At 36.1% G+C, this 26,449-nt stretch overlaps 1 protein-coding gene across 1 annotated transcript in view; it reads left to right on the forward strand.

Annotated features, from left to right (window-relative positions):
* The window catches only part of Ctnna3 (catenin alpha 3), a 1,153,843-nt gene that overhangs the window by 673,468 nt on the left and 453,926 nt on the right, over positions 1-26,449 (forward strand). The window contains exon 6 of the mRNA XM_051186834.1: positions 21,573-21,729. Coding sequence (XP_051042791.1) covers positions 21,573-21,729 — 157 coding nt within the window. The remainder of the gene's footprint in view (positions 1-21,572; positions 21,730-26,449) is intronic.

A 26,449-nucleotide genomic window follows, 5' to 3' on the forward strand; every position in this document is an offset into this window, starting at 1 on the left:
TGGATAAAATTCAGGAAAGGTGTAAACATTACTTAATATTATAGTTGGTGATATTTTCTTAGCTTTACTCTAAACACTTTGACTTTACTAGACTATGGATTTTAAAAGAAAAATGAAGCAAAAGGAGCAATGATTACAAACCCCATGATTATCCCACACAAACTGAGTACTGACTTTAGTTTTTGCAAAGTGCATTCAACATATTGAAGTTCTGTAAGTTTAATGAATAGAACATTCCAATGATATTTAACTTGACTTCAGCAACTTGGAGTTTCCTTGTATTGTCTGATTATAATTTCTTAAGCGCCTGCCCATGGATATTCCCAAGTTTTAGTATATGACAACCATGAAATCTCCAGTTAAAGTCTAACTGTATCAGAAGAGAAAAGGTTTATAGGTAAATAAATAAGCCTTATTGCACAGTACATTTACTGGGAAACAGGCCATCTTGTATCTGTCATAGGTACCACATTAAAATATTGAATGTCATAGAGAGAATTATAGCTGATGAAAACTTGAGTTATATTTTTGTATAAAATAAATCATAAAATACCATTAAACCCTTCTGCCTTCACTTGTTTCAAAAGCCAAAACAGAAAATAAAATTAGTGATGGAGCTAGAAAATAGGCTGTCTATTCAGCTGAAAAAGCAGAAGGAATATTGCTTATTTGTGTGTGTGTGTGTGTGTGTGTGTGTGTGTGTGTGTGTGTGTACAGTGAGTGTCCACATTTCTGGAGAATGATTAAATAATCCTGAACAAGAATAATGATTTTGATAGGTTAATATATTTTAGCATAATCAAGAGGTTAGTTTTACTATTAATTCATCCTTTTATATTGAGCTGTGTTAAATGCTTCTTTCAGAATTATGAGGAAACCTAAGAATGAACAGAGGTTCCTGTGAGAAAGGTTTTAGATCATTTCTTATATAGATTCATGTACAAATATGTATTTGTGTTCCTTCAACATGAATAAAACTTCAACATAGAAATCTCTGAGATTTCCTTTTTAAGTTTCTTAATTGTAAGTATATATTTTGGCACTTGAGAAGCTTGAGTAGCTTTATTATTACTATTATTATTATTACTTAAAATGCCTTGAATTCCTTTTTTATCTCCCTAAGCCATGTTCTGTTGCATGATTTTTAAAAACTGTATGAAACTTACTTACTAACAAACTAAATAAAATATTTCAGAGGAAGTAAATGGGATGGTTTAATGCTGCTGAAGCCTGTTCTGGCCTGTGCTCTATTCCTAGAACCCTCGTGATGGAGAAAATCAACTAGGTATTACCCCCTCCCCTCTATGTGTGTGCTATGACAGGTCTGCACACACATAGATAACTCTTAGAGAAAGAGCAGAAATTAGATAAATCAGATTCCTGTCATGTAACACAGACCAATTGTATTCCTTTGATTTGAATATGGACCTGCCAGATTCCTTTACTAGAAGTATAGTCTTCAGTGTTCCCTCCAAGTCACTCAGTGGATGCCTGAAGTTGTGGGTGATACCAAATACTATATGTAGTAGGTGATTTTCTGAAACATGCTATATATGAAAAAAAGTTTTATAAATTTGGCAGATGAGATGTTAACAATCATTATCACAAAATAGGACAATTGTAAAAAGTTATTATCATAGTGTTATTACATTTATTATAACGCATTATGGTAAACTCGCCAGTATGGTTACTCTTCCACATTGGGGTCACTATTAAATAGAATAAAAATTACTCATGGTTTGTGGAGTATTCACAACATGATAATGTGAAGTGTGCTGTTTAATCTTACACTCATATGCATGGATACAGTGGGACAAAGGATGATCATATTGTAGTTGAGATGGACACCATCATGAAACTACTCAGAATGGCAGTGTAGGTATTGTTGATTTCTAGAATTTCCTATTCAACATTTTCACAGTAGTAGAACACAGGTGATTGAAAAATTAGGAGGCAAACTAATGACTGAAGGGACAAGTACTAATTGAAACCGCATCCATATAATAACACAAAATGTATGAGTTATAATATAAAAAATGTATGAGGTAGAAGGGTGGACTTGGAGGAGTGGAGGGAGGGGAGTCTGTGGTTGGGATGTATTATATGAGAGAAGAATACATTTAAATGTGAATGTTAGGAAACTGTGATGGACATATGAGCTAGAATGTCAGTTATTATTAGTTATTTTAGGAAAGAAAACTCTTCAATAGGTTATCACAGGCCATAACTATTACATGCATGCCTGACTTATGTCTCTGATTATAAAAATTGTGGATGCAGAAAAAGACTCAAGTGAAATTAAGGGATAAAAATAAGTAAGAATAAGGATCTATGAGAACTAACCACTTTAAAAAGTAAAGCCTGCTTTAAAGGGAAAAATACCTAATTTCACAGTATTCTGAGAATTATATAGGAGTAAAACTTAGTTTTACTCATTCACACTGTAGAGCTTAGAGTGCTGCCCTCCCTATGCATTCAACCCCTCCTCAGACCCAAATCTGCTCTTGAATTACAGATAATATTAGGCAACTTGCTCTGCCTATCTGTAAGGCAAAAGAAAACCTCATAGACTGACCCTGCTACCCATGCTTGCCTGCAGTGCATGAATCATGGACTGGCTGCACTTCGCTTTGGCATTTCTGGATATCACTAACAGATTTCAGTGTGGTACTCATCCCAGTAACTGTGTTTCATTTTGTATTTATTTTCATCTGTGGATGGCACAAGACACATGTGTGATCTCTTTCTCTGATGGGGGTCATATGGTCTTTACCTTTCATCTCAAATTAGTCTCTAGTTCTCTAGTGCACACAGAGAACAACTAACTTCTGCAAGTTTGTACTAGACCATAAACAAATTATATATGAATATATATATATATATATATATATATATATATATATATTCCAAGATAGAGTAAATACCCCACATTACAAGTGTGAATATTAGAGAATATTAGAGTCTTATCACCCAGCCACACATTTGTATGTTATTTTTTGAAAAATAGCATACAATAAAATTCATTCAGTAAAATTAAATACAAACTTAATATTATTTACACAGATGACTCCACATTTAAATATTATGATGTAATTGAGGTAATTTGACTGACAATGCCCCTATAGGCTTAGTCACCAGATAATAGAAATTTTTGGAAAAGATAAGGAGGTGTGGAGGTGTGGTATTGTTTTGGAGGTGTGGTCTTTTTGGAAAAGGCAAGTAACCCTGGGCAGACTTTGAGATTTCAAAAGTCCATGCAAGGCTCAAAATCTCTCTCTCTCTCTCTCTCTCTCTCTCTCTCTCTCTCTCTCTCTCTCTCATTCTCTCTCTCTCCTGAGTGTGGATTTGAATGTAAGCTCCTCAACCCCAGGTTTGCATTCATGCCACCATGCTTCCTGCCATGATGCTCATGCACAAACCATCTGAAACAGTAAGCATTAAGTGTTTTCTTTGCGAGGGATATCTTGGTCATGGTGTGTCTTTACAGAACAGAAGCTAATGCATGATCCATACAGAATGCTACCATCCCAAGGATGACACACATCCTAGGGCAGTGATCATGTCTTACTTTGTGCAGCCAATGTTTAAAGAAGGATGAACTGAACTCAGTTTTGTTAGTTTATTGCAGTGACTATATGTCCTTTTATTTATGATGACAAACACAAAATGACTATTCCTTCATTTTGAGTTAGAAGGAAAGGAAACATTAATCAACACCATCCAGGATCTATTGCATATATTTTAAGTAATTTTTCCACAATATTAAAATTTTAATGTAGTCCTGCATAACCTGGGACCTTGTAAAGATGTAGCTGTGATTTAATAGTCCATGCTGAGAGTTGAGAGTTTTGTATACCTGGGAAGCTCCAAGATAAAGCTGCTGATAGAGACAGAGAAACAGGTTTCTGGACAAATCTAGGAGTTACTATTATGGAAACAACAAGATGAAATCCATCCTAGCTTAATATTTAACACTATTTAAACACATACTCTACAGCGTAGTTAAGCAGAAATGAATATACAAATCAATAAAACAGAGTAGTTAAGAAATTATAAAATAATAGATTATGGAAAATTTAAAAGTAGTGTAATGGAAACCAGTTGAAGCTGATATGTGAAATGCATCTAAAGGGTTCCTTCAGAGCTAAACTCTATCAAAGATGGGATTTGTTTGCATCATCTGTTCTCAACCTTCCTAATGCTGTGACCTCATGTGTGAGGACCACCAACCATAAAATTATTTCATTACTCTAGTAATTTTACAACTTTCATGAATTGTAATATAAGTATCTGATATGTGGGATACCTGATATTCAACACCCATAGAGGTTATAACCCACATGTTGAGAACCAATGGTTTACATCAAATGAGTTTTATGAGGGACAGCATTGATCTTTGCTTGGCAACAGTTCCTGTCAACAGAACAAAGTCGTCATTCTACTCATGGTTCCAATGATTGGTCTATCCAACACTATACACAAGAACTTCTGATAATTATTTAAATGGCTAAATGGTGTGTCAGTGAAATCTCAGAAGTGTGCTCTGGCTGACCTCAGGCTGCCAGATGGCAATATAGAGAGACCTTTGGTTATGTTGGTTGCAATAGTACTGTGTCTTAAAATGTACCCTAAGAGAACTGCACAAGTTCAAAGACACATGCCAAAGTCACTAAATTTACCCAATGGAATAGGTTCATCAGCACCTTTGGCAACATCTTTTAACTAGCAAGCTGAACTATGCATGGGTCAGTGAAGTCAACTGCCCTAATGTTTCTAGGACCATCCCCCAAGAGTGCTAGGTCAAAGGGTTCAACTGAATTTTAGACAAAGATACTCTTTTAATTTTCAAGCTGAATACTCCCCTTGATTGGTGTGTGTGTGTGTGTGTGTGTGTGTGTGTGTGTGTGTGTGTGTGTGTAAAGTATTATTACTAAAGAATATCAAGGAGAAAAGCTGTATATTTTAAGGCCATGCTCTACATGTGTGTTTCTACTCTATGGGCAGACTGTGAAAACTGGTGTTGTGTGAATTTAGGGTAATGACTGTGAACTGAGAAAGGACTGTAGTATTTCTTTTTAATTCTCAGTGTAGTTTAAATCTTGAAGAAAGAGCTTAGCATCACTGTAGCCCATTTTAATCTGAGTATAACTCCCTATGCTAATAGGACATGGTGCACAATTCTGTAATCAGGAGGCCTGAAGGTAGTAGATGCTCACGAGTTAAAGGATAGTTTGAGTTATACACAGTATGAGTCTCCATAAAACCTATCACAGCAATGTGTACACATAACATAATAATAATAACAATAAATCCTTCTTAATGATTAGTATCACAAAAATGTAACATTAGACTATCTCACAAAACAAAATTGTAAAAATCCTGATTTCATTGGATCATGGTATATAGTGTGTTCCTTGTAATCAGTCACCTGCCCCATTCTTCATCTCAGATACTGAACACTGAATGGAAGGGAACCTATTAGCTCTGACACAGATGTCTTGCCTTTGGGATCAATCACAGCCCCTCTGCCTGTCAGTTTCTTTAGGTTTATTTCTGTGATTCAGGTAAATTATCAGTTTTGTGTAGGAGCTGACTGCTATATTTCCTGCTATGCAGCAAGCTTGTTTTATAAGCATTTTTGCAAACCAAGGAAACTACTCAAGTTATTTGGAAAATGAAAACAATCTCTATGAAAGAAAAATATGCCAGATATGACTAGATGAGCTACTGATGGCATTGAATTTTATGTGAGTCTTTCAGTAAAAACTGTATTTAACATGAAATGGTTAGCTCTAATGCTTTTGCATTCTGTTTTGCAGCTGACCCCTAAGTGTGAACTTACTATTTTATCTGTACAAATGGAATACAATGAAGGCAGAGGATGCAAGCCAGGCAGTGTGGCACATCTCTGTACTTCTCTGTACTTGTGAGGCAACCAAAGAAGGATCATCATGAGCGTCAGTCCACCCTGGGTTAGATAATAACTTTGAGTCTAGCCTGGTCTACATGGGAAGACAGTTTTTTAAACAAAAACAAAAACAGAACTACACATTTTAGAGTAAACTATATTTCTTTAACAAGATAGAGGGAACAGGAGGAAAAGACACAGAACGTCAATATATAATACACTGTAACCTTCAACATAGAATGTTTGCAATTCATTTTTGAATTGCAAAGAATTCCCTTTATAGTCCTTGTTTTACTATTGTGTTTTCATCAAATTTCTATCATGAGCTCTCACTGAAACCTTTGCGTAGATGGCAGTAATGTCTGGTAATGTCGATTTCCTGAATTTCTCTTTATCCCTACCTTATTCCATTTATTGCCAGCATTTTATCCTATGGGCACTATTTTCTTATTGGGATTCTTACAACCTTCTGGCCATTTCCTCTTGGATATCTTCTTAAATATTGGAACCCTCCCTGCCCTCTGTCTTTTCTTCTACCTTTCAACTCCTGGAACTTACTCTATACCTTGGTTTTAACACCAGGAACCTGGAATCTCTGTATTACCAAATTGATTTGCTGCACTATCCTGCATTACTTCCCACCTCTAATTTTGTTCAACAAAATCACATGTTCTGTGCTATTTCCACCACTTCAGTCATCAAGCTGGGCACTGGAGAACTGTTGGTGACTCTTTCACAGTTCTGGCTTCTGATTCAATTGGTCAACATTTTATAGATGCTACATGTTAATTATCAGTCACATTTTGTAGCTATAGCCTTAGTTCACTATGGGTAAATACAGACCATTCCCTCATGAGCCTACTACAAGAGTTGAAAATGAGACTTGAAAATTGATAGAAACTATGACTGTTAGATTAAAAAAATTGCCATCATAAAAAATTACAGTTGGCCTGCATTATGGAGAGGTGTCCGTTCCTCCTAATATATCTTTTAAAGTGACACTATCTTTACCAATAGAACTTGCTTGGTGCTAAAATCTGCTGTCAGGTTTTTTTTTTTTGTTTTTTTTTTTTTTTTTTTTTTTTTTTTTGTTTTTTTGTTTTTAATCTGTATTTCCCTAGAGAAAATTCACTTCTGTCCTTGCTTCTAACTTACACAGTCCAACTCCCAAGTAGCATTCCTGGGTACTATATACATAGAGCACTTCATTCAGGTCAGTAATTAAAATTACAGTCTTGCCATCCTTTCCACTGGACAATATGAGGCATTTTGTCTTAAAAAAGAAATAGTGTCTGGACTCAGAAGAGGACATATTATGTAATGTGCAGAATTGATCCTGTCTGTAGGATGTAGATTTTTGTCTCAGGATTCCTTAAGTAAAGTCACTGGAAATCCAGTCTTAAGACTCACACTCAAAAGTAACTCCTGAATGTAGGCAGTTTTGAGACAGGGTTTCTCTGTGGCTTTGGAGGCTGGTCTTGAACCCTGCCTGCCTCTGCCTCCTGAGTGCTGGAATTAAAGCTGTGAACCAACACCACCCGGCTTAAGCAGCTGTTCTTAAGCACATCGTGATTACAGTAAACTGTACATTGAGGTACTTAGCACATACCACTGATTGTTCTCCAGCCTTTCAATCATCCTGGTCCCAGAGAAAGAAACACTATGAAAATGTCAGATTCTCAGACAGGAAGGGCAGTGGAAGAGCCAGGGGTTTCAAACTGAGGCTGAGCCGGATGGAGAGTGTTGGCAAACCAGAACTCCCTCCTCGACAGCAGAGAGAAACACACTGAGTCAGGAGACTTGTTGAAGTAGGCTTTTGTTTTATTGCATCAGGCAGGTGCTTATATAGTATAGAGGGAGAGAGTGGGGAACTTAGGATGGGGTGAGGTGTACGGGCCAATGATATTTCACCACATTAGTAGTAAGTAGCTAGGTAGAGGTGGTTTCAGGTCAGGCCTTGCTGAGTCACTCCTATAGGGAAGTTATAGGTCAAAGACAGGTCACCAAAATTTAGCCAGGCTCAGGAAGTTCCACTAGGCCTTGCGTTCTGGCCATTTTAGGCCCAGTGTGAGATCATGTATCATCTCTTTTGACCAAGAAATATTCATTTTCATTAATGAATAATTTTAAACGACTGTGGTTACCTTTATTTGATGGGGAAATGTTTTCCTTTTCCTTTTATTCCCAGAATGAAAGAGCAATTCCCTTTAAAATTGAACCTGTGTGTGTGTTATATAAATGTGTATGCTCATATTTATATTGGTGTATGTACATATGAATAGATTTGTTTGTGGAACCAGGGGTCAACCTTAGGTGTCATTCCTTAGGTGCATCTTTCTTTTAGTTTGAGACAAGATCTTTCACTGGGAGCTAGGGTTCACCACTTAGTCTAGACTTGCTGGCAAGTGAGTCCCAGGAATCCACCTGTATCTGTCTATATCTTTCTCCCCAGTTCTCATATTACAAAAATACATTATTAAGCATGGTCTTTTACACAGGTGTTGGGAATCAAATTCAGATCTTCATTCTTATACATCAATTAGTTTGCCAACTGACCAGCCCTCCAACCCTACAAGCTCTTCCAGCCATAGCTTTCATTTTGTCTCAGGGCTATTTGAGTAAATTAGAGGACTCTCTGGCTGGTGTGGTAAAACCACAGTAGTGTTTCTGTATGGGAATTCTCACTTACATTCTCTATTACTTTCTTTTTCTGATCCATTACTGATAAAGAATCAAGTAATTAAAATCTTGGTCTAGCAAAATATCCAGATTTTGAGCACAGCAGTCTCATGAGAGAAATGACTCCTCAATATTCCTCTTTCTTTAAGTCCAACCTAACCTCAATAGCATGAAGTGGGAAGTCTAAATGAGGCAAGTCTTGTGAGTAAGAAGTCCCTTCAACTTGGAATAACCACAGGAAGATCTGAATATGAAGATTTGCTTAATGTTATTTTTTCTGTGTGTTCAGTGTTTAGACAAAAATAAAATGACATAGACATATGGACATATTGCCCTCAACTAAAGTACTAGTTTAAGAACTTCTTGCAATGCTAAAGCTTTCATGTATGTGGTGTTTGCCTGAAGCAAAAGGAACCTATTCATGGTCTAGGTGACATGAGGTGAAGGATCTACAGGCCTTGTCCACAGACCTTGAAGAAATCACAATGAGGCATTAAGATCCCTGCTTTTTGGTAAACAGTGGGAGACAAGGACCTTGCATGAATTAGATAGATGTTCACTTGAATACATAGTGAGACTCAAAGGGAGGGGGGCATTGTTTCATGAAAATACATAAAGGAAGAGGCTGACCTAGATTTCATAAAGCTATCCTGAGGAAATGATGTTAAAGTGAGCTCTGGGGAGGAATTGGACACAAAGGGAACAGCAGAAATGAATGCCCTAGGCAAAAATAAAGAACAAAAATAGGAGGATGTAAAGGGGACTGAGGGGGAGATAACACTAGATGGATAAGCACAGGCCAAATGTACCAGATGTGTCAAGGCTTTAGACCAAGTTACAGGCTTTGAATTTTGTCCTGCAGGAGATGGAGTTCCTACAGGAGCACAAGGTTCCTAGATAATAGTTTGTATTGAGCCGCTAGAAACTGAGCTAAAGCTACCTTAATTGTTCCAGGGAGAGTATGGGCTGGGTTGTAATAAGGAATGATAGATGTCAGACTATGAGGTCAAAAACATCACATCAAAGACTTTTTCCCCAAGGGAGTGAAAAGAGAGGAGAGAAAATTAGGAGGGTCAAAGAGGAGGGAGAATAGGAGGGCGAGGGGAGAATTGGAAAGGAAATAAGGAATGGGGAGAAGAAAGCAGAAAGGGAGGGAGGGAGAGAGATCATCATTTTCTAACTCAATTTATACTTTACATATGTATATATTCCTAGCATTCCTGTCCTCACGGGGATATATTGCTTATATAATCTAGATTTTTATATTCTTAAATGCTCATATGTAATTTTCTCCCTTATATGCCTAAAATAATTTCTGAGGCTTGTATCTTTTGTTTTCTACCTTTTATTTATTTTGGGGGCTGGAGAGATGGCTCAGCCATTAAAGGCTAGGCTTTCAACCAAAATATTTATTTTGGAAGAATGGTTTATGCATTGGAAATATCTATTAACAGTTAATAAAATTAAATTCTCTAAATAACTTAATTTTGTCTAACTCATTTTAGGGCTAAAACTGGAGCTGTATCTTCAGAAATTCTAAAATAGTGAAGAAAAAAAAATGTCTAATTCCCAACGCTTAGACACTGCAAGCTTAAGAAAAAAAATTGCCAGCCTCTTATTTTAAAAAAAGACATGTTGGCGATTGGTGAATAGCTTAGATTTTTTTCCCCTTTGTACCTATACCAGTACATAAAAAGGAAAACTTCATAGATCTTTTTGGAATTAAATTCATTTTAAAACAAAAGTGATTTGGCAAAGATAACAAATTCATATTTTTATAAATTCCCAACATGATCACAAAAGATTTGGAAAATCCTAAAATTTTCTTTTATTCCAAATTCCCTACTTTCCAATTCACTGAGTAATAGATTATAATGAATTAAAATAAACCCATTGTCCGTATGTTTTTCATTATTAAAACAACATATCATTTCCATTGTTTTACAATGCGGATTACTATTTCCAGGTTTTCTTTGCCTGAAGAATTCTTGCTGGTTTTAATTTAGATAAGTTTTTCTTAAACTTACATGTATTTACCTAAAGAATATTTTTCTAACTAGAATATGAAAGTGATTGTTGAGCCTAAATTTTTATCAGTTCTGTACTTTTATATTTCTGTAAATAGTATTCTTTTAAATTCCCAGGACATTCTTGTATTTGTTTCACAATCTGTGCCCATAGATATTCATAAAGTAGTTAGATTATGAGTCATTTTACATAACTATCCTAATTTAATTCAGCCAACAAACTATGAAAATGATGTTTTAAAAGCAATTAATTTCTTTTTTGTTTTATGTATGTGTGTGTGTGTGTTTGCCTGCATGTTTATATGTTCATCATATGTACATCTGGTGCCTACAGAGCATAGGAGAGAGACCTCTGGTTCCACTGAGCTACAGTTTGACAGTTATGAGCTGCCCTGTGTATGTGGGAGACATTCCTGGGTCTTCTATAAAATTAGCAATTGCTATTAATTGCTGAGACAACTCCTTAGACACATATATAACAAACATTTTAATAATCTTTACACATTAGGTCATTACAATTCACACAGAGGGACCTTTGAACTCTAGATGTCTCCATCAAATCCCTCCCCTCAGAGCTCAAGGAACTCCAGCAAAGAGGAGGTAGAAGGAATATGGAAGCCAGAGAGATAAAGGACACCAGGAGAACAAGGCCCTCTAAATCCACTGTGCAAAGCTCATATGAGCTCACAGAATGGAGCAGCAATCACAGGGCCTGCATGACTCTGCACTAAAACCTCTGTGTATACATTGTAGCTTTCTTTCACTTTAGTGTTTTTATAGGACTCCTGGATGCATTAATGAGTGGGTCTCTGCTTCTTATGCCTTCTCTTGGGGCTATTAACTTTTTAGGGTTTGCCTTGTACAATTTTGATGTGATGGTTTTTGTTTTACCTCATTATATTATATTTTGTTATGTTTTGTTGTTAAAAAAACAATAGAAAATAAAAATAATTAAAACCTAAAACAAATAAACAAACAAAAACCCTTTAGCAGGGTAATTAAAATGTAGAGGGTAAAAACTTACCTAGCTACACAGAACTGATAATTAGTGGATAATTAGTAGAATGAGTCAGGATTAAGGATATGATTCAAAATTCCATTTTTATTCACCTTATCCTGCTTGTTAATAATGTTGACTAATGCCCAATAATTCAGTTAACATTTTTTTTCTTCATTAACTTACTTGGTTTAATAATTTGCCTAATTTTAGAGCATCATTTAATGGCAGATATATAGCTTATTTTGATGTGTGGAATGCCATCTATTTACATATTATAGGACATAAATTTTCCCCATTTATTATGTTTTCTGTAATTCAATCTTCACTAGGGTATTGCTTTCATTTTTGCTGACATTGATTATGAAATATAAAAGTGTATCCTTATATATAATTTTAAAGAACTACATAGTTCTCTAGAAATAGTATTTCCCATTTGTCCTAAAAATAATTTAACCTTAGAGTGTTATATTTTAGTTTCTTATGTGTACTCAAAGGCAAGGTAAGCCTGGTGAGACGATTTAGTGTGAATAATCCTATAAGCAGGATTACCTGCTCATGAGAAAGGAGATTACAAGGTTGAGAGGCCAAAGTAGAATGCTTTGTCATTAATGGTCTGTAGAACTCAATTTCATGACAAGTTAGTACTCCTCACTGTTGTCACCCACCGCCTGCGCCTCATACATCCTTTCGTCATTTGACATAAGGCTATGATGATAGCCATGCTGGCAAATATTACATGCCCTAATTCTGAATGTTAGGTGATTTCCAGAAACCAAGTACAATGTAAAAGACGATATAGAAGCCTTTTTCAAGGTGGAAAGGGTGCAGGGAAAAAAATAGCATTGACAATGAGAAACATCTAAGTGACCAATACACAAAATCAGAGGATTGGAACCTGATCTCATGACAACATTACTATGGTTGCTATAATTCTAAGCTCATTATAGTAGGGCCAATTTAAGCACAAGCTAAACAAATTTGGATGATATGTAAGATCTTATACCTTCGGAATGTCATATATCTAGTTATTTTTAATTTCCTCCACACACCATGACACTGCAGCAAACAAACCTATCAGTTTATAACTCATCATTTTAAACCACAAAGTGCTTTCCTTATATTAACTAAAAATTTAAGGTTATTTGTTATCAAAGCCAGTATTGAACCATCTCTGGGGAAAATTAAATTACATAGATTTATTTCAATGTGTTAACATCACTGTCTTATAGTTATTTTTCAAGAGGTGTGTGTGTGTGTGTGTGTGTGTGTGTGTGAGAGAGAGAGAGAGAGAGAGAGATATGAGAGATGTTAATATTAAAGATAATGTTAATGTTAGTAAGAAGGGACCTTAGGGAGATCAATACATCCAAGCTTACCCCTCTCTCACCTCAAATCAGGATAGCCCTGACTAAACCTCTGTTAAAATCAGTCCTGAAACAGCTGTTGTGATTTTGTGCACAAAGTCATTCTGAGAAAAATGAAATTCTAAGTTAAGCTTTGCCTCAATCTCTGCTTGTGTCTCTATTGCCTTAACTGTTTACAGGGGATACTGATAAGGGCTATCTTCACTAGATTAAACATGTTCAAGCAAATTAAGAGGTTTGAAAGCATATCTGGCTCAAGGCAGTCCTTTAATATGCACTTCTTTTTAGCAGTCTTCCATTTGCAACCATATCCATTTTCGGCATTTATTTATTTAGTGTGTGTGTGTGTGTGTGTGTGTGTGTGTGTGTGTGTGTGTGTGTGTGTGTGTGTGTGTGTGAGCATACCATAGTGCACATGAAGAGAACTCTGGGGAGTCTTCTTTCTCCTTCTACCTTCTATGTTTCAGAGACTGAATTCTGGTCTTCAGACTTGAAAGCAAGTACTTCTACTCACTGAGTATCTCAGTAGCCAATCTGCAACATTGTTATTAAAGAATAATATCTATTTTTGTTTCTGTGGAAAACTTATGCTAAACAAGGAAGAGGTTTGTTGGGGGGGAGGAAGCATCATCTGTGCAAAGAGCTAGATAGTATCGGGCATCTAATCTGTCTCTTTATTTGGTGCTGTTTTCAGGATGTAAAATCACCACCTTGTAATCAAAGTGGTGTTTGATAAAATATTGCAGTGGAATCTGTGCATGTTTTATCATTTCAGAGGGCATGGAGATTTGTATGAAAATTATAGCAATGCTAGCAGATCAGACTGTGTGCAGAGCTTTTATTCTAGAGAACTTTCAGGGTCTTCTTTAAGAGAAGATATATATTTTGAGTGCAAAAGTTATTTGTGTAAATAAACTATAGATAAAATAACAAAATAACAAAAGCCAGAAAGGGAGGTAACATTTATATAGATTAGGTGTTTTGGACATAAAACTTCTTTCTCTCCCTCCTTCCATTTTTCTTCTTCCCCCTCCCTCCCTCTATTCTTTCCTTACCCTCATTTTTCCTTCTTCTTTTCTTCCATTTTTTTCTTCCTTCTCTTTCCCCCCTTCCTTACAACATTTGTCAACTTGTGTTACACCATCTAAATCACCTCTACCACAAGAAAGACTCTTTACATTTTAATATTGCTTTTAATAGAAAGGGTAGACTTTCTCATTGCTTTGGACTACATGTAGAATTAGAAGAGCTGCTGCTCCGCTGTTATCATCTCTAGTGAAATGAGTAGCACTTTGGAAAAGATATAGTAAACTACCTTTAAATTTCCAATAACCACACAGGGAAGGTATCTTTGATTCAAATCCTCCCTTTGTTGGATCACAAAATACCCACAACAATGTCTTCTAGGACAGATGACCACAAGAACATGTTTTCTGGGCTTTTCCCGTGTTCTTGGAATGGGCTATAACAAGGAAGAAGCCCCAATGTACATGCTTCTGATGCCTGGAGAGAAACAAATAAAACACGAGTTTCCCAAGGAAACTATAGGATGCAAGACAAATGACCTCTTTATTGGAAAGTTTAATATCAAAATTTGACCCACATGTCAAGAAATGCAAACACATGAGCATTCCCAGTGGAATATAAAATGGTGCTGGCCTGAGGGAAAACAGTGTTGGGTTGGTATCCCACATGAATTTGTGTTTAAAATTACCATGTAATCCAGTGATGCTACTTCTTGGTATACACTCCACATAATTAAAACTTTAGGCTTGGATAGATACATGGTCATAATAACAATTCTCATTAGAATGAAATGATGAAAAATCATAAGCAGACAGTATGATATGCATATACAGTATACTACTATTTAGATTTTAAAAAGAATAAAATTTTCATGCATTCTAGAACACACAGGAAGTTGGAGTTGTTATGCAAATAAAATGTGCCTGATACAAACATGAAGTATTATATAGTTTACATTTAGTAGAAAGTGCTAGATGATGGGGATGGAGGAAGGGACAGTCATTGCTTAATGCATATATAATTCCTGTTAAGTATGATCCAAGTCTGGAGATGGACTTGACACAACCTGTATCAAACTGTTAGTTTGTTTAATGATATGAATTTTTTGCTTTGAGATAGCTAAAATATGAATTTATGTTATTTTAATCATTTTTATACATATGATTATATATTTACCAATTTTTATTCAAAGCAAGTCATGTAATCTTTTCTTCAGTTAATTTAGTTGCATGGATTAGCAACATTAATTACACCATAAATTTATATATTTGTATGAAACAAAGTCCAGGGCATGGATTCACAGAACAAACTCTACCTAGTGTAAGGTCCATGGAAGTAGCAATGATTGCTCTCTTATAGTGTGATTTTCTCTCATGGAAAGTTTGAATCTGTGTGTATTTTCTTGATCTTCCTTTTGTATCAGGACCCACCAGTCCTGTGTGCACCTAATTTCTTCTTTGTAATGACATTGGCCTGATGTTTTTCCTTTATGGCCTTAGCTCCATCAGCCCATCTACTTGAGATTTTACTGGACTACTTCTGTACCTATGTATTTTTAGTACCTTAAGAGAGCTTCAGGCGCAGATGATATAAGTAATCATACTGAAGAGGGTGTAGACAGATTGTAAGATCAGCAACTTTGCTCTAAGATATGTCTCCTAGTAACATCAGAAGCTACAAGCATACAATCTTTCCACATGATTGTCTAAATAGGAGCTAAACAAGAAAAACCCTACTATACATTCCAAAATGGATATGGAAAAGTCCACGAGGCCTCAACCCTACATAAATATAGACAATCGAGGAAAGCTTGGAGCAGATGAAGTGGTCTTCTCGTAGAATGAACATACCAATTTGTTGTTCAGTGACAAATGGTCAGTCCTGAAATAATCATACATATGAGTAACACTATATGGACTGAGCAAGTTAAGGTTAGAAATTCTCTCTCTCTCTCTCTCTCTCTCTCTCTCTCTCTCTCTCTCTCTCTCTCTCTCTCTCTCTCTGTGTGTGTGTGTGTGTGTGTGTGTGTACAATAAAAGTCAGGAGAAAAAACAGGCCATGAATGTGAAAGAGAGTGGGGAAGGACATTTGGGACAGTTTGGAGGGAGGAAAAGCGTGGGGAATGTAATTATATTATAATCTAAAAAATTCATTATAGGAAGTCACATGTGCTGTGAGAGTGAATGGGGATATGGAGGTCCCACAGGAAGGAAAGAGGAAAGGGAATGGATAATTAGGTGCTTGGGAAAATAACAAAAAGAACAGATATGCAGTGGGATAACTGCTGTTTGCTTTATAGGAAGTGGATAGTTTTAAAGCACAAAGGAGGATACTTATGTGGTTGGGTGATAAGGGATGGAAAAGACCTCATGTTGTGTAGTAACCTTTCCTTAAATTTCTGTGTGTGAAGGTTGTTTCATCTGGTGAACTGGGGAAGGGCAAGAAATGAGATGTAGGTGATAATCAGCAAAACCAGGAAACTACTATTTGTGTTCTGTCATCATGAGAATTTGCTGGAAATTGCAGTAGACTCCATACTATAATGAGGCAGCTTATTAGATAGACAGACCCACAGGTAATATTAGCCCATGGAGGCATAGAGTGAAATGGAATTGAGATTGCATGCTTAGTCAGCCATGATCCTACCATAGGGTACCATCAAGCAAGAGGCATGATCCTCTCTGAATTTAAGAAAGAAATACATTTACAGAAAAAAAAAAGTGGTTTGGAGAAAATAGCAGCTGGAAGTAGGGAACTTTTATCAGGGTATAAAAAACAGTCTGGTGAAAATATAAGTGCCTGAGTTTTAAGACTCCTTTAAATGCTAACTGACTGACCAGGTAATTGCCTGGTCCATGATGATTCTATTATACACACAGCTCAACTATGACATAAAGAAAGCATTTCAGAAAGCAAGAACATTCATTTGAAAACTTTTAGCCAGATCTGAAGAAGCCTGGAAGATGGTTGTCTTTTCTGTCCAGTGTGTATAACTAGAATGCCAGAAATGTGAGTCAGGAGAAATATTTTTCCTGTCTCCAAGAGAGTTAGTACATCTTCCAAATGTGTCTGCTTTTAGATTGAAGCTGAGTATCAGCAAAGTCAAGCAAGATAAAGCTTTCCCATAGAGTACAGTGTTGAATCAGATAAATTGGGTCAGTAGCTGAACCGAAGATGTTCTCGCAGAATATCACCTGTTATATATTTGTGGCCCCACAAGCCCCTGCAACTTCTGCACAAGTGCTTTAAGTGTATGCCTGGCTGGGAAGCCATAATTTAAGCACAGCCATGCACATACACAGCTGTCCAATTGCGAGAACTACGAAACACCAGAGACTGGAGCTTTTTCAGTGGTACACAAAGGTACATTGCAAGTTAATAGGTTAATAAAACTCTAAAACTGAAGTCAAGGGGGCACCTCACCAGAGCCATATCCAAAGTTACAGCACATTTTCTCAAAATTTAATGTGCTCCTCTTTCAGGAGCAAAGAAATAAAAGAATCTCAACATGTTTTTAAATAAGTGAATTCAGCTTTCTACCTGTAATGTGCTATTGATGGAAACCTATTTTAGCAAGGTGCAGGCATTAGCGTACTGAATGGAAAGGGTGTTTTTTCAAGTGCAGTCATTATAGTCAGTGAACCCAAATATCTACCAGATGTTTTGTTTGTTTGTTTAGACAAGCAGTCCTCCAACTCATTGTGTAGCAGAGGGCAGCCATGGGATTTTGATCCCTTTAACTCCATCTAGTGTGTCACCATACCCGGTGTATATATGCTGGCAATAAAATCCAGTCTTTGTGTATGCAACATGTTCCTGTGGCATTCCTGATGCTGTGATAAATGCTGTGACAAAAAGCATCTTACTAGCTAATGGGGTTTATTCTGCTTTCAATTCCAGGTTACAGTTTATCATAGCAGAATAGTCACATTGCCTCTAAGAAAATTGTCACATCATATCCACAGCCAAGAACAGAGAAAAAAATAGATGCATACAGATGGGTTTCATGCTCAGCTAGCTTTCTTTATTCTCATACATTCAATCATCCTTGCCCAAGGATTGGTGTGGTCCTCCTATATCAATAACTTAATTATGGTACTCTCCTACAGAAAGTCCATAGACTATTCCAATGTAAACACTCCCTCATTGAGCCTCTCTTCCTGGATGACTGTAGGTGTGTCAGGTTGATCATTAAAACTATGCATCACAGCTAGAAAATTCTCTACCAACAAAACTGTTTGATGGCTTCCCCTTTACCCTTGTTTTTCCTCATTATGTCCACTTCTCTTTTACCACTGAACTTTTGAGAGTATTTTTATCATAGAGCTCTTAAACACTTTGGTCTTCTACCTCTTTCCTGAGGGAGATTTCTTCCACCATGTTACTGTCTCTACTTCCCCTTGTTCTTACCCCCCATAGTTATACTTTCCAATTTTTTTTTGTTTTTACTTCCTATTCTGCTTCTGTGTTGTATCTGCTGAATATTCTCCAATTGATGGGTTTAGAATGTATCTTGCTGTTACCATTTTGGAAAACATAAAAGTAGCCACTTATCCTCTTAATTGGTACCTATTTTTCATATTTCATGCTTTGGGGACACCTTTCTTCTTGAAGCAGAGTACCCTTTCTATAAAGAGGGACCTTTGGGATTGCTCCCACATTATCCCACTTATCAATGGTATTTGGTGGTGATCCTTATTTTGAAGTGTTGTATGCTATTGGAAGACTCATCCTGTCATCTTTCTAGCACTATAGGCCAGATGCAGAAAGTTATTTGCCATAACAAGTTTCAAGAGTGATCAGTGTTGAAGAGTGAGAAGCCTAACATCGCCTCCTCTAAGGATCTCATGGGCAAAGTGATAGAGTCTCATACAAAAGCAAAATACCCAACTGATACAACACCAACACAGACTTCTGTTGAATTTAATAAAACAAAAAGTTGAAATAATACTTGATAACAACTAGTGACAAGATGTGACTCCTGAGCTGAAATGAACAATCTAGATGGAAAAATGGCATGAGTGAGAGGTAGCAGTAGAATTTAATTGATTGACAAGTTGCTGGTAGGGACATCTAGCTGGGCATGGTCTGTCATGGGGCATGTGGAGTTTGTATCTTGACTACCATTTCTCAGCTAAAGAACTGGTGTGAAACCTTCTTTTCCCCCAGTCTCCTCACGTGTAAAGTGATATGACTAAGGTTCCAGTATTGTAGCTGTGGAGAGATCTAAATGGAGTCTGAGAATTGCTGAGTGCTGGCTCTTGAAGGGAAAGGTTTTCTGTGTGTTCTAAAAGCAGAAAAAAAAGTGATAGTGATGCCTCTGGAAGGCCAATGGGTAAAGATGACAAAAAAGAAAGGCAACATGTTATCTGTAAGTATGAAAAATAGGTTTCCTGGAACCAGGGAGGGAGATTCTCAAATTGCTGCTGAGGAGAAAGGTTTGTGTAGTTCTGTTTCCATGCTGCCTCAACACTAAGACACATGAAGCCAGAGCAAAATCTTATTTTGCGGATTTCTGACTATTTACATCAGAATCACCCGAGAATTGCTTAAATATAGTGGGAGGCTGCAGTAAGAGCCAGCCGACTAGCCCATCATCCATACTTGAGAGGGGAAGTGTGAATTTGAAAGGTTAGCTAAAGACATCAAGAGAAAAGATGGAGACACAGGATATAGTCAGGAGGGTTAAATCCAGTCCATACTGAATATCCCTAGTTCATTCTTCAACATTCTTAAGTACCCAACCAAATGTGGGGATAATGGCAGAAGACTTCTATTATCTATCACACATAAGGGGCAAACAGACTTACTTCCCTTAATCCTTTAGGTATTTGGTAGCCACACCTGCCATCCAGCCTTCTGGTTTCGATGTCTATTTACATACTGCTTTTCATGGTCAGGCTAATGGCTTGGTATTTCTTACAGGAATCTTTGACGCCATTTATATTCCTTTAGATACATTAAAGTCTGAAGAAGCCATTTTCATTACCTCCACCATCATAGTTCAGGCTCTTTCTCACTCCTATAGCCACCTGTTTGTTGAGATCTTAAGTTGCCTATAGCACAACACTACACAGACTGCTCAAACTCTACATGCCTTTCTGATTTAGACTCTGCCCCACCCTTTACCTATCCAGGTTCTGAGTAAACTGTTTTACTACATTCACAGAATTTCCTTTACCTTTTTTGTTGTCTTGAATCTTCTCTGTCTTTTAGCCTTTCATATCCCCACTAAAGATTGTACTATTTTAAATGTCCTCTGTAGTGCAAGGACCTCCTCAAATTTTAACACACCCCTCATAGCCCCCACCCACTCCTTGCCTTTCTTTCCTCCCTAGTTTTCAGTACCACTTTACAGACTTTCCAATTTACTTATTTGACTTGCCATTTGTCAACTTTCCCTGGATGTGTTATCATCTCCACAGAAGTTATAACATTCGCTTATATCGTCTTGTATGTTCTAGTCTAAACTACATGTCTTTACTTGATTTGTAAACATATTTACATGAGATAGGAAATGAATGGGATTGTAAATGAATGTGTACAGTGAAACATTTGCTTTCAAATAAGGCAAATTTCTGATTTTAATGATTTTGCATGCAGGTGATAGTTTAAGTGAATCTAAGTGCCCAGTTAAAAATGTCTCACATAATAAGAATGTTTTTAATTTAAATAAAATTTATTTTAAAACATCATAGCAGTGGGTTCCAGATCTAACACTTATTCACAAACTAACTTATTGAATCTAATTTTATATGGAGACATACCTTGCCTAGCCTAGATACAGGGGTGTAGGGTGGATAGGTGCCTTGGTCCTGCCTCAAATATATGATGGGACAGACTTAGTAGACTTCCTAGGGGAGGCCTTACCCTCTCCATGGAGCAGATAGGAGGGAGCAGGGAGTGCAAGGGGTGAGAGGAGAGGGGAGAGGGGGAACTGGGATTGGAATGTAAAAACTAAATTAATAATAAAAAATTCTGCTTTAAAAAAAATGTCAAACTACAGGGTTCGAAAAATTGCTGAGTCCAAAAGAAGTCACTCACAGCTGCCTGTCCCTCTACCCTCTCTGGCCTCTGTGGGTGCTAGCACACAGTGACATGTACAAACATACACATAAATAAAAATAAATCTTAAAAATAAAGAAATAAGTGTCACATTTCCCCCAGAGCTTTCCTTGGCATTTATATTAAAGTTAGTCTCTCTGTTTATTAAATCATCATCACCTCTGTTTTTTAATGGCATTAACATACTATATTATGTGATAATTATATGCAATCTTTCACACTGAGAGATATCTAAGCTCCTTAAATTCAGACACCCATTATATTTCTATATCCTACCATTCTTTGACAATGACATACAATAAATGTCTTAAAATAAATTATTACCAAAACTGATATTGCCAAAACAAAGGAGATTACACAGAGTGACGTTTCATTTGCCTGGTTGTTAAGGATGTTCAAGTTTAATCATACAAAGAAGAAAAAAAACACCACCTGGTTTCCTGTACATTTTTTCTTGTTTTGAAAAGTAAGTGACTATGTAAGCATTATCAATATCTTTACAGATCATAAATGCTGCACTTGCTTTGGCATCAAGACCCAAGAGTCAAGTGGTCAAAAACACCATGGAAATGTATAAGCGCACATGGGAACATTATATTCATGTTCTCACTGAAGCAGTGGATGACATCACCAGCATTGATGACTTCCTGGCTGTATCTGGTAAGTTTTATGTTCATACACATAGTACTAACATAGTACTATCAATATTCTCTTTACAATTACCTGTGGATGTGTGTTCATGTATACCTGCACATTCCATGGTACATATGCAGAGAACAGATGACAACATTTACTCTCTCCTTGTCCCACATGGGTTCTAAGATTCAAACTCAAATCTTCAGGGTTGGTGGAATGTGCCTTCACACACAATGTGCCATATCATCAGTTACTTTATGAATTGGTTAGGCATGACTGTAATCAATTTGTGCAGTATAAGAATCCTTTAACTTAAGTGTCTGGATGTGGGGTGTGGCTATATACTAGTGACATAAAAGTTATTGGTGGTGGTTGTCTCTCTGGTATTTTGAGTCTAGTTCATTGCAGTCTTTTCAGTTCTCAACTGTCTCTGTGTCTTTAAAAGTTTCTGTTGTACATTATTAAAGTATAATGGGAAGAAGGAGTCAGGAATCTTAAACATTTCTTGACTTTAATAAATTCATGTCTCAATACTTAAAATTATTAGAAACTTAAAAATTACAAAGTTCATGGTTTTCCTGATTTCAAACTAGTTTTATCTTATCTCAGGAATATAAACAACATGAGAGAGAGAGGGGAGGGGAAATACAGAGACAGAGAAATATACTATGTTAAATTAGCTCCCAATATGTGTATTTCATATTTCTAATCTAAAGAATATAAAAACCAATCTAAACATCTAGATATGTCAGCAGAAGATGATGGATTTCACATTCTACAAAACCCAGAGAGATCTTTCATGCAGGCTAGAATGGTATTCCACTAGAGTAGACACAGGTTTTGATTATTATATCATCCAAACAAATAGCTGCATTGTTTTTGTCATCCTCCTTACCTTAAAAGAAATCTACTTAAAATAAGAGATATATTTACATATTTTGTTTTTATGAGAGGACAATCTTAGGAAATTGTACCATTCTTTTGTAATAAAACACTTTCTCATGAATATCTAAAACAGTTTATTAAGGTCTTCGGGTGGAATTTAAACTACTCTGATCAATTTGTAAAATTCACATGTGTGTACTGCATCCTAAGCAATAGCCAGGAATATGTTGTATTTTATTGGGGCATTAGTGAAAATAATGTATTATAATTACTTTAAATAATTTGACTTTTAGTCAAATTTAGAAAATTTAAAATTTAGAAAATGTATTTGAGAAAATATTAATAGGTTCTGATCTGGCTGGTGCAACCAACTGCTACTAGATATATTCTGTTCATCCGTTTTATTGTCACAATTATATTTTCAAATTTTTGTGCTACATGCACAGCACACACATACACACATACACACACACGAATTTGTGAATACATATATACTTGTATACATATATGTGCACATATGTATATATTCCTTAGTATCTTCTTAGTTGGTTTCTGTGGAGCCAATTGAGGAGGTTCTACAGGCTTCTGAACAGACCCCACTTATTAACTAAACATGGCTATTTATTTATTGCCAAATGTGTTTTGAAAAATAACAGGATTTGATTTAGGAATATGAGTAAAAGGAATTTATGTCTACATAGCTCTTACATATGTCTAATTTTATCCATATTCAGTTCTACTACTTCACATGAAGTCTCCATCCCTTACTTGTCCTTGGAAGCTCTAACTATGCATTTACTAAGTAAACAGCAGTATTCATGTTCTTTTAAAATTCTGTGTCAACATTAATTTTTCATGTCTATATCTTACCCTCTTTTCAAATGTGTTAAGTTCTGGAATTAATGGTTAGAGAAAAAATTCTTACTACAAAACAGTAACATTTCTCATTAATCATCACAGGACCCTGTGACCCTGACAGAGCAACACAAAGATAAGACATCAAAATGCACTAAAACAGCCTTTTGTTTATGCCATCATTATTGTCATGACCTTTGGCTTTTACAAAGTTGTAATCTAAATCATCTGTCAAAGGAGAATTAAAATAAATCGGTTTCTATGTTTCCACACAAATTTAATAACAAATCATCATGTTATGTTAGCTAAACCAAAATGTTGAATTAGTTGCATATAAAACACTTCCAAACCTGAATGTAGTATATGGGCAGTAGGAATATAATCAAGAGAAATTCCCATTGATTAAAGGCAATACATGCTTCAATATGGACATCTTTGAAATATATGAAACTTTAGTAATAATCTAGGAAAACCTAAATGGGGTAACTATATCCCATTCCTCCTCCTGCAAGACTCAGAGAACACTGCCAAAGAATGGGCAGAAAGACTCTAAGATACAGGTATTTTGGACTCTGGAGGGCATCTACACATATTTGATCACAAATGTTGTGATAGCATCGACAAAACCGGCATAACATCAATCCTGACAAAAGTCTCAGCATGTAGTTATGGAGTATACATTTCTAACATGAGCAAAGGAGACATTGACAACTGATAGCTGCTGGGAGGGAAAAAAGTCAGTGCTCTGTATGTGTCCCTTGGTAGGAAAACCATGGTTGATGGCCATATAGCTAAGAGCATCCAAGCAGCGTGAATTTAGACACTATGGGTTTTACAATATTGAGGACGAAACTTGGGTAGGTAAAGGAGAGATTGTGGATTGTGAAGAGTTTGAAGAGGTTAGTAAATATGTTCAGAGTGTACTTCTATGTATATATATGAGGAAAACGAAAGAGAATAAATGTTATTAAAAGTGAGTTGAGTTTTTACTGTGTATGAGAAGTATTCTATGGAATGGAAGAGAAAAGGAAAATTGCAAAACTCTTATTTCAGGAAACTCACAACTTACTGTGTAGATCTTCTTCCAAAAGTATTATAATCATTGTAACAAAAGCCATACAAGTAACACTTACAGTGTTAGGCTATTGGGGGAAATGTTTAGAAGAATGCTCTTTATTTAATTACTGAAATGAACCTTTAAAAACTGGAAAAAACATACAAACTAAAAGAATCTGTGAAAGGACCTATTTGGTTTGTGGGACACAATTTAATTATTTGAGAGATGCATGGGATCTATCTGTGTGTTTAGAGCCTTGGTCTTAAAAAATATTTTACTCTTTAGATTATAATTATAATTTTTATGATTTTCTCCTTTTTCCCCTTGTTCTAAATCCTCCCATATGTCACTCCTTGCTCTTTTTCAAATCCAAGACCTCTTTTTTTTCATTAAGTTTTCGTGTGTGTGTGTGTGTGTATTCTTAAATACATAAATACAACATCCTCAATCTATATAATGTTATTATATGCATGTTTTGCATCATTTGGTATTGGATAACCTATTGGTATTCTCTTCCCTGGGGAAGACTATTTCTCCCACTCTCAGTAGTCCTATATTTCCTAAGGTTCTTTGTATAAGACTTAGGTCTCATGGGGTTTCCTACATTCACTTTGACACGTTTATTGTTGTTGTCTATGTTCAGCTCATATTTAGGCAGTTACATTCTTGAGACTTTATGGGTATATTTGACATTATGTGGTGACACAATTTCAAGCAAGCTCTATGATTTTCTGTCTATAAGCATCTGAAATTTTCTTTAGTACTAGGTGCAGGAGCTGTTTTGTGTCCTTTGGACCATGTTCCATAACTCTGCAATTTTTTTTTTGGTTGTGGTTCTCTGTAATGATTTTCATTTTGCAAAGATGAAGAGAAGCTTTCTTGAGAGGGTGTGGGGACCATAATTGAGAGTAAAAGGACAAATATTTAGAATTTAGGTTGGGGATTTTCTGTAATTAGTTAAATGGTAATTGTAGAAGGTCCTCCTCCATGACACATGTTTTTACTAGTGTTGTGTAGTTGGCTAGTTTCCTAGTACCAGGCATGACTTCCTCTTGTTCAGTGGGTCTCAAGTTCAGTTAGAGACTGTTGGGTCCAGCCATGGTCTATGTACCCCTACTTCATCCTTATGGTTATGATGTCATGTTGGTCTTGTGTTTGGTAAGCATCATACCTAGGTGAAACTGTTGGCTGTCACACCCCTCTGAATTTTAAGTGCAAAATTTGAAAGCCAGAAAAGCCTAAAGCAAATCATTCAACATCTTAAAAGACAATGATGTCCAGTCTAGAATACAATACCTGGCAAAACTATGTACCATAGGTGAAGGACAAAGGAAAACCTTCTATGATGTAAACAGCATAAAAATATCATCCAACAAAACAAGGTTGAAGAAAGTATAGGAGATAATGTATCGGACTGAAGAGAGTAATGAACATAGCCATGATCCTTGAACTTTTGAAAGAAAAAAAAGATGCCACCTATGATTTTTAAACCATAGCAATATAGATTATCAATTTTAGAAAACCATGTCCAAAGACCAAAGAAATTACTATGGAAAATGGTGGTGTCCTGTTAAACATGGCTCTTAAAAGTGAGAGTGAAGTCACCCAGTATAACACATGGTATCAAACATCTTGTGTAAAATGGATGGTATACCTTACTTTTTTCTACTGCTATGTCCAAGAAGTTAAAGAATACAACTAGCATATAAAATACAGTTTTCAGAAAGTGATGGTCACCTTGCTGAAGGAATCCTATACCAGACTGAATAAACCAGGTCCCCATATACTAAAAACAGAAACTCTCCTTAACAAGAGCCCATAAATAATGTAACAACAATGTTAACAATGTTCTTCTATGCCAGTTACTAAAATCAAGGAACGACCTTGTCATGATTAGTTTTCACCTTCCTGATATCCAAGCTAATATTTTCATGTGATAATATATCT

The sequence above is a fragment of the Phodopus roborovskii genome, unplaced genomic scaffold (genome assembly GCF_943737965.1).
Source record: "Phodopus roborovskii unplaced genomic scaffold, PHOROB, whole genome shotgun sequence".
Taxonomy (NCBI): domain Eukaryota; kingdom Metazoa; phylum Chordata; class Mammalia; order Rodentia; family Cricetidae; genus Phodopus; species Phodopus roborovskii.